General features: G+C 44.5%; 1 protein-coding gene across 2 annotated transcripts; it reads right to left on the reverse strand.

Annotated features, from left to right (window-relative positions):
* Positions 1-296: 296 nt before the first annotated feature.
* LOC109772368 (transcription initiation factor TFIID subunit 15b) lies at positions 297-4,242 on the reverse strand. Of its 2 annotated transcripts, XR_012204238.1 has the most exons (7): positions 4,055-4,242; positions 3,749-3,977; positions 2,184-2,997; positions 1,324-1,474; positions 1,147-1,225; positions 450-650; positions 297-340 (listed from the first exon to the last, which is right to left on the reverse strand). XR_012204238.1 is itself a non-coding variant. In XM_020331055.4 (6 exons), the coding sequence occupies exons 1-6, from the start codon at positions 4,107-4,109 to the stop codon at positions 542-544; spliced, it is 1,437 nt and encodes a 478-aa protein (XP_020186644.1). In that variant the 5' UTR covers positions 4,110-4,242; the 3' UTR covers positions 342-541. The 2 variants fall into 2 exon arrangements, 1 of the variants encoding a protein (XP_020186644.1); XM_020331055.4 differs by lacking the exon at positions 297-340 and having other exon boundaries at positions 342-650.
* Between the last annotated feature and the right edge of the window lie 5,990 nt (positions 4,243-10,232).

Below are 10,232 nucleotides of genomic sequence, written 5' to 3' on the forward strand. Positions count from 1 at the left end.
ATGTCGTTAAGAGCTGCTAATTTCCTCGTATTCAGAAGGGCTTTACTTCAAGTAAATAAGATTCACATAAACACATCGCTAGCAGACTATCCTGGATCAAGCGAATCAACCACACAACAAAAACACCCTACCTGTTCTCCAAAGCAAAATCCAAAGCTTACAGCAGTGATCCACCGGCTGAATACCATGTGGAATGTAAGCATTAGATCAAAAAAGGAAAAATCATAATATGGTGAAACTAATCACCATAAGAGCAAAGCATTGCATAATCATAATAGATTGGCACTCACCTGTAATAACATCTCAAACATATCAGCATTTGGAGCTTATCCAGCTGCCTCTAAGGAAAAATTCACATAACATAGATCAATCACTTTTGACAAACAAACATCCGACCAGCACTGGAGTAAGACAATGGAACAGAAGTCCAGGAAAAGCAGACAACCTACCTTACGATCTCCTGTATGAGTACAAGTCCAGAGAGAACATGAATATAAATGGTTTCTTGCAGATGACAATCTTAGTAATTATATGACTGTTTTCAGTACGGCCGCGAACGCGAACCACCACCCTGGTTTCTGTTAGGCCCATGGCCTCCTCCATCTCTGCGTCTATCCGCGCCATAGCCGCCGCCTCCACCGCGTCCGCCTCTGCACAACAAGTAATGCGGCAAACAGGTTATATATTAACATCATACAACCAATCATGATTTTAGTTATACTGAGCTGGAGATACATAAGATATATGCTGATTTAAAGGCTCAGCTCCTTAAAAGAAAAACCACATATTGGTCAACTGTACTTGGCAATGATTCCAGACTTTATCTGGTCATCCAAGGCATATGTAACATGACAACAATGTCTGATACATAATTTGATTCAGGTTAACTTGGTTGGGTTCCATTCTGTCCTCTTCAGGCCAAAATGCAACAACCAGACAAACTCATGACATATTCTCATATCCGCTAAATAATTTTAAGAGGCCTGTAAATCACACAATGACGCAGGACAAAATAATATGACAATGATTGGAAAATGCAAATTGAGATATCAAACTGTAGCACGAGCCAGAGGGTATAATTGGCCCAGAGTAGACATTACATTCCAGAATTTGCACTTATCAGATAAACAAGCAAGATGTACTTACCCATGACCAGATGTAGGAGCTCTAGGTGCTGATTTCTCAGCCATCACAACACTAATTTTACGGCCTCTCATGTCATAATCTGAAAACGAAGAAGAGCATATGCATTATGAAGTGGAAAGCACAGAGTGTTATATAGAAAAATGTGATGCATCGTGGCAACCACAGCACTAAACATACCGTTGTAGAATCCACCAGCTGAATGAGCAGCAGAAGGATCTTCATAAGCAAGGCAAGCATCTCCTTTGGCTTTCCCAGAATCATCAGTGTAGATTTTTATGTTCCAGGGCCACTGGTCTTTGTAGCCACGTTTTTGCTTGATCCTTCCAACCTTTAAAAAAGTAGTTGCAAGTATTGCAAGAACAAAATAAAATGACCAACAAGTGCTCGACATAATTGAGAAACAACAGTATTCTATTCTCTAAGATTAGCAAGAGCAATGGGGGTGCCATCTCGCGAGTTCTTGGGCAAAGATATGTTACCTGACCGACTCAGCATGGCTATAAAGTTTTTAAGTAAAAAACTAAAACATACATTGAGGTAACAGGAATCAAAAAATATATTGGCCTATTTTGGACTAGAACTATGTGAGCAGAGTCAAGCTGATTATTACTAACTATGTATCAGATAGAATTACCCTCACTATGGTCTTACCACACGTAAACTTCGCATCTGATTTGTATAAGCACCTTATCTTAAAAAGTTAAAAGAATGATAGACGGGGTCCAACCATGCAGTGATTATAGAAAATATTATTACGAATATCAGTAAGTGCAGCTTACACACTTAATATGAACTATGAACTGATGAAAACAGAACACAACTTCACATCATATGACACAGGCATTAACAACCCAGGTTGAAAGTGAGATATTTTAAGAGGAACACATACCAGGCATTCAGGCAATAAAGAACTAATGCATACAGTTTAAATTAAGGAGCACCTCACAAAATATGTTTTTAGACGACGCACAGATCCACAGCATGCGGAGCTCAAGGATATTACATTGATAAAGAATTCAAGAGAAGGTAAATTATACCTGGCCAATTCCTCCAAAAAGCTCTTGCAGTTCCTCAACAGTCACATCGGGAGGCAGGTTTGAGATGTAAATCCTTGCATTGTCGCAGGAATCATCACAGTTTGCATCACACTGCTTAACCTTTGTAGTAGGTTCAGGGGCAGCATTTGCAGAATAACCACCGCCACCTCCACCTCCGCCATGATAAGGAGGTGGAGCACCACCTGCGCCTCCACCCCCAGGCGCAGACCGACCACCATAACCACCATCATATGTAGGTGGCAGGCCTCCTTGCCCCCCTGGGGCACCGCCACTGTATGGGTTCGGAGGTGGGGCACCATAGCTTGGTGGGTAAGGGCCTCGACCACCGCCATAGCTGTTGGGGGGTGGCACTGCAGAGTCTGAACTGTACACATTGTTGCCTCCATAGGAACTTGGGGGCGGTGCATAGTCACCTGGAGGACCGCCATAGGATGGAGGGCCTTTAGGGGGAGCCTGCCCATAGCCACCGTCACCTTGGTTGTTCTCTTGGCCTCTTCCCCCATAACCAGCACCGCTCCCACCACGGTGGTCATCAAAACCACGGCCGCTCCCACCATCACGATTGTACCCTCCTCTTGCTCCCCCGGCACCACCATCACGACCACCAGAGTTGTAATCCCCATCACCTCTGCTGTAGCCACCACCTCCTGAACCATGATCACCACCACCACGACTGTACCCCCCACCTCCACCAGACCTATCGTACCCGCCGCCACCACCTCCACCTCCACTTGGGTTAACTGCCCCACACTTATTGCACTCAGTCCTCCTTGCAAAGTTCACATTAAGGCAGCTGCAACAAGAGTTCATATATTTTTAGTCTCAAGGATTCCATACAAGATAATACCCTTAGCATGAAAACAACTGGTAGTGTTTACAAAACTAGAGCCCACCAATGTTTCCAATAAGAGCACAACATTGCTAAGACATACTACCTCCGTCCGGGTTTATTAGGCCCCATTGTATTCTGGATCCAAGTTTGACCATGCATTTAACTAAAAATATATAAAGTATATGCTACACAAAGTATATTGTTGGATTTGTATTTGAAAGAGGTTTTCTATGGAATAGTTTTCGTTACATACATTTATATTTTATTACTTAAATTCATGGTCAAACTTTGGCTCAAAATGAAAGAGGGTCTAATAAACCCGGACAGTGGAAGTAAAACCGTAAATTAAATGCATGCTCTGGTGTAAAAACCAATAAAATATATAACGGAGTAAATAACCAGGGCAGATACGCTAGTATATCAACATATGGCCCAGCAATATTTTCGAATGTAAATTGCACACAGGAATAACATCGCATCATAAGTTATGATTTTAAAGCAATAGGGCATCTAGCAGAAGTTGAAACTAAAGCATCAGAATGATGGGATGTTTGAAATTCCAGTCAAGGCGATACAGCATAAGCTCCCACAATAAAATATCATGAAAGTTCTACCAAGCCTAAATGCCCATAACAAGTTCAGAAGACAACGGCTGGATCAGCCGAGCCCAACGCCAAATCCTAGAGCGAGATGATGAGAATTCGATACCCACCTTGCATCAGGGCAAGTCCAGTCGCCTTCGCGTCCACCCCCGCGCCCGCCACCTCTCCCGCCTCCGCCTCCGCCACCACCGCCGTAGCCTCCTCCTCCACCACTACCCCCTCTCCCGCCACCGCCGTACCCTCCCCCGCCGCCGCCGCCTCCGTATCCTCCACCACCGCCACCGCTGCCGCCATATCCTCCACCACCTCCGCGCCCACGACCACTTCCGCCGCCGCCGCCTACACAAACACGAAAAAGGTCAGAAAAACGATCCGCGAAGAGGAGACAAAACCGATTCCGAGGATCCTGAGGCGACCTCGGCCGCCGTAGCCGCCGCCGCGGTAGTCGTCGGATCCGTACGACCCCGACATGGGGTTCACGCCAAAGCTAGGGTTTGGGAGTGTTCGAGAGGCCGCGGGGGCGGAGCCGAGTATTCGCGATGCAGGGGGAGAGGCGCCCGCTGAGGATTAGGGCAAAACAGTCGCGATGCGATTGCAAGAGGGAAACATCGCGAACATGGGCCCAATTTTATTGTAAAGAGTTCTGTTTGATTTCGATTGCGCTGACCGACTCCGGCAGGCCTTCTGCTGACTGGGAGTTGCCTGAGGCCCACTACGTAGTTCCCTGGTGCAGCGTTTGGCCCGGCCCATTTAGATGTTTTGATTTTGACGTGTGAAGCCCACTACATAACCGTCTAATCTATTAACCCTAAAAAAACCGTCTAATCTATTTGTATGTTTATTATTGTCTTCTCAATAAACATTTTTGTGTGTGTTTATTGTATTGTTTGCTTGATCTGTTTCGATTCTATACGACTCATCTTTATACAGAAATTCATATAATAACTACTCCCTCCGTCCCATAATATAAGAGCGTTTTTGACACTACACTAGTGTAAAAAACGCTCTTATATTATGGGACGGAGGGAGTATAACGCAATATAGCAACCGTGAAGTGAGTCTTCACATTTCTCTAAAAAAAATTAAGAAACTTGTAGTTAATCTCCCCGCAAAAAAAAAACTTGTAGTTAATCTGAATCTTGATTTTAAAAGACAAATTCTATGATTTTAATGGAGCCGACAAATATTTTTCACTTACACGACATGCATTAATGAACAAGACTAGTGCAACTTCATATCGGGTCTTGCATGTAGGACACACCTGTCAAAGATTTGTGGCTTATTTAGGGAATGTTAGGGAAGATGTCTAGATTGAACAAACGAACGAAGGATAAAGATCCATGACTAAATGTTACATGTGGTTCTTTGAAGTCGGTGTCTCCAGTTTTGACCTTTTGCATATCTGCACTCCACCATAACATTAGTGAGGAAACTATAGAAGACCTTTTCTGGGGGAGGGGGCGACTATAGAATTTTGTCTAGAAAAAAACTATAGAAGAAAATCCTGCATAAACTAGATTAGCCTCAAAGATTTTGAAAAGAAGCACGAACCGCCCACCCAACCGATGGAAAAAAAAGATCATAGCACGTGTTATGACCAAATACACATCCCTTGACCCTTGGAACAAAAATTGCCGAAGTGTACTTCGTCGCCAAGCTCATAGGTGAAAGACTATGAGCACCCTAGCACAGAAGAAATAGAAGAGGAGTATCTTTAGCCAAAGCATACTTCACACCATTGTTGTCGCCGTTCACCAACATATGTCGAAGCTTGTTGGAAATATGAGCAAATTACTACGAGATTTAATCTGAATAAACAGAAGATAAATCATGACTACAGTAGCAGAGATTGAACTAATCATGCAAACTAGCATAGCAGATGAACAGATCACATCTAGGGCACATACTAGAAACATGAATTCTACCACGATCTCGAACAGGAAAGATAGAATCACATACGGTGCAGCGGGAGCAGCACCGCCGGCGTTGACGTTGTCGCCCATGTCGTCGAGGATGAGGTTGCCGAGGTCGGTGAAGAAGTCGTCGTTCGCGAAGTCGTCGCTGCCAGCAGTCGCGCGAGTGCGCTACCCAAAAACCTGATCGCCCCTCTCCCGTACAGGATCACGAGAGGCGGGGTTCTGGAGGCCTGTTGTCCCTTCTCCCGGTGCACGCCGAAAGGAGGGATGGAGAAGACTTGCTTGGCGGCGCAATGATCTGGAACGGTGGTGAGAAACCATACGAAGCGGCGGCGGCTAGGGTAGACGTCTGCCTGACTATGTAGTGCGGGCCGGGTAGGCCGTGCGAGTAAACCCCACGTCCGAGTCGTCACGATCCAAAAGAATCGGACGTTCAGTAATTAACGCGTCCATTAATTATTAATCAATGACTCATTAATTTTTCCCGAGCGGCAAAAATATAGACAACGTGCATAGCTCTGTCCTCGGCTCGGCTCAATCCCGCAACCCGCGGCGCGGCGCGGCGCGTCGTGACGAGGCGTGGCGAGCAAGGAGGAGGAGCGCGCGTGTAGGTCTCCTCTTCTCATGCTCACACAAGTGGTAGAAGAGCTCACCTTATAAAGAGGTGCAACTCTCTCTCAACTTATGAGGTGGGACTAAACTTTAGCCTCACTCACTCCACTCACATGTGTGCATGAATGGGCCAAAAGAATTTCAGAATTTTAGTTGGGCTTTGGGCCAAAAGCCCACTAGCAAATTCCAACAATCCCCCACAAAGTCTCATTGGCACATTTCACCATTGGGTTCCAAACATTGTTTATATACCGGTGCTTAGTGGAGACTGTGAAGTTGAACTTCCACTTAGAGATTTATGCTACACTAGATCACAACTTGAATAGTGGACTATGCCTTGAACTACAAGTTTTCTGCGAGACTAGTTTCACACAAATTCTTGACCGATACTGGGCTGCCGCAAGGCTTCCCCGCGGGTGGAGCGTATACGTTGTACTCCAGGGCCTTTTCATGAATTTATTAGAGAACACCCAATTCTCACAGACTGCGACGTTAACAGTCAAATTCATATAGGTGTGTTCCTCAGAAGATGCCCTGCAGGACAACATCTCTGCTTACTCAAATAAGCCACTTGGAACACATTAAGATAAATATCAACCTGCCATGCAGATCAGGAGAGTATTGCATCTACACGGAGTGGGATAATTAAAATAGGGATACTCTCCTCTCAGCTGACCAACAGCTTGTCTCCCACTTCTTCTTCACGGGATCTCCGATCACATAGAGTGGGTTACCACTATGGACAACTTATGTGGTGGGTCTCGAACCCATCTCCATCTATCACATTACGTGATAAACCCTTTGTGAAGGGATCTGCCAAGTTTTTCGTTGTTTGGATATAATCCAACGTAATAACTCCGGAGTTCCTCAATTTTCTGACAGATTTTAGTCTCCTCTTCACATGCCTTGAGGACTTCATATTGTCCTTAGAACTGTTTATCTTGACGATCACATTTTGATTATCACAATTCATCAGGATAGGGGGTATTGGTTTTTCAACCATAGGTAAGTCCATCAATAGCTCACAAAGCCACTATGCTTCAACAGTGGCAGTGTCTAATGTTGTGAGTTCTGCTTCCATAGTTGACCTCGTGAAGATGGTCTGCTTGCAAGACTTCTAAGAAACAGCGCCACCACCAAGTGTAAAAACATAACCACTTGTGGCCTTAATCTCATCAGCATCAGATATCCAGTTTGAGTCACTATAACCCTCCAGTACCCTTGGATACCCGGTGTAGTGAATCCCATAGCTCGCGGTGCCTTTCAAATAGCGCATAACTCTCTCAAGCGCACGCCAATGATCATCTCCCGATTTTGACACAAACTGACTCAGCTTACTCACAGCAAAAGAGATGTCAGGCCTCGTGGCACTCGCCAAATACATAAGCGAGCCAATAATCTGAGAATGCCTCAGTTGATCTCTAGCAATCCGTCGATTCTTTCGAAGCAACACACTAGCATCATATGGAGTTGGAGAAGGCGTGCAGTCGCTATACCCAAAACGACTCAAGATCTTTTCCATATAGTGAGACTGAAGCAGTGTGATCCCATCATTCTCATCTCTCAACAGCTTGATGTTCAAGATAACATCAGCTACTCCTAGATCCTTCAAATCAAAACAGCGAGATAGGAAATCCTTAACCTCCTTGATTAGATCAAATTTGGTTCCAAAGATCAGTATGTCATCGACATACAGACAAAGAATAACTCCTTCGCCCCCACCATGGCGATAGTACACACACTTGTCACCATCATTTACTACAAAGCCGGCAGCAGTTAATGTTCTTTCGAACTTCTCATGCCACTCCTTAGGAGCTTGTTTAAGGCCATATAAAGACTTTAATAACTTGCACACCTTTCCTTCCTGACCAGGTACTACAAAACCATCTGGCTGATCCATGTAAATTTCCTCCTTCAACTCTCCATTGAGGAAAGCCGTCTTAACGTCCATTTGATGAACGAGAAGACCATGTGAGGCAGCCAGTGATAGTAGCACCCGAATTGTGGTCAGTCTAGCCACGGGTGAGTAAGTATCAAAGAAGTCTTCACCTTCTTTCTGGGTATAACCTTAGCCACAAGCCGTGCCTTGTACTTTTCAATCGTACCATCAGGTCTAAGCTTCTTCTTGAAGACCCACTTACATCCTACAGGTTTGCACCCATAAGGACGGTCAGTGATCTCCCAGGTTCCGTTAGCTAAGATGGAATCCATCTCGCTACAGCTTCCTTCCAGTAGTCAGCATCAGGAGATGCATAGGCTTCTGAAATAGTCCTGGGTGTGTCATCCACAAGGTACACAATGAAATCATCACCAAAGGACTTTGCAGTCCTCTGTCTCTTACTCCTTACAGGAGTTTCATTGTCACCCTCAACAGGATTCTCAACGTGTTCCATCACAATGGTGGATTCAGAAATTACAGTGAGTTCCTCACTAGATGGAGTAGGTATCTCTTGATTTGATGAACTCGACATGTCCTTCATAGGAAATATGTCCTCAAAGAAAGTTGCATCATTAGACTCCATAATCGTACCAACATGCATGTCGGATACCTCAGATTTTATTATCAAAAATCTATAGCCAATGTTATGAAAAGCATAGCCCAGAAAAACACAATCCACGGTTTTTGGTCCAAGCTTGCGCTTCTTGGGAATTGGTATATTGACTTACGCCAAACAACCCCAAGAACGTAGGTAAGAGAGTTTCAACCTTTTCCTTTCCCATTCCTCAAATGGAGTCATGGTCTTATGCTTTGTGGGAACTCGGTTTAGGACATGACACGCAGTCATTAGCGCCTCCCCCCACCATTCCTTGGAAAGACCCGATGTGTCTAACATGGCGTTAATCAAATCGGTTAAAGTTCGGTTCTTTCTTTCGGCCACCCCATTTGACTGAGGTGAGTAGGGAGGCATCCTCTCATGGATTATACCATGTTCCGCACAAAACAGATCAAATTCATTGGAAAAATACTCTCCACCACGATCAGACCTAAGCCGTTTAATTTTTCGATCAAGTTGGTTCTCTGCCTCAGCTTTATAGTTTTTGAAGAAAGTTAAAGCCTCATCTTTTGATTTCAGAAGATACACATAACAATATCTAGTGGAGTCATCAATCAACGTCATGAAATATCTCTTTCCACCTTTTGTCAACACGCCATTCATCTCACAAAGATCAGAATGTATAAGCTCTAGTGGCGCCAAGTCTCTTGCCTCTGCAGTCTTATGGGACTTGCGAGGTTGCTTAGCTTGCACACATACTTGGCACTTAGAGCCTTTGACAGTAGAGATTTTCGGAATTAAATTCATATTGGCTAGCCGCGTCATGCAACCAAAGTTAATATGACAAAGTCGCGAATGCCAAATATCCAACTCATTATTGTGGCAAACATTATTAATAACTTTTAGTGCAAATATCTGATAAAGATAGGCGGAACAAGCCTCCGCACTCATAGCCTTTTCCAACAAATTGTCTACACTTGCAAATTACAACTTTATTGGACTCAAAAACCAACTTAAAACCATCTCGACATAAACGGGAACCGCTAACGAGATTTTTATTGATGGACGGCACATGATGAACGTTCTTCAGACGCACGGTCTTGCCCGAAGTAAACTTCAGATCGACCGTACCGACACCTCGAACGATGGCATGTGACCCGTTCCCCATCAGCACGGGAGAAGTCCCTGTGACCTGGTAAGAAGAAAACATTGAGGCGTCAGCACAAACATGTACATTGGCACCGGTGTCAATTAACCAATCAGGAGATTGAAATACTGAAAGGATGGTAGGAAGAATACCGTACCCAGATTCCTTCATATCAGTATCACCGATGACAACATTAGCGGAGTTGCCGCTCTTCTCATGTTCACGCTCCTCAAAGCGGTTAGGACACTTCGGAGCCCAGTGATTAGGATCACCGCAAACAGGGCAAAGTCCCTTCCCCTTCTTGTGAGAATTCTTCTTGAAGTTGGTAGAATGCGATGGCTTGTTCTTTGTATCCAACTTGCCTTTGCCCTGAGTTTTGTTCTTATTGTTTTTGAACTTGTTGGGCTGGAAGTTCTTCTTCTGT

The sequence above is a fragment of the Aegilops tauschii genome, chromosome 3 (genome assembly GCF_002575655.3).
Source record: "Aegilops tauschii subsp. strangulata cultivar AL8/78 chromosome 3, Aet v6.0, whole genome shotgun sequence".
Lineage (NCBI taxonomy): Eukaryota > Viridiplantae > Streptophyta > Magnoliopsida > Poales > Poaceae > Aegilops > Aegilops tauschii.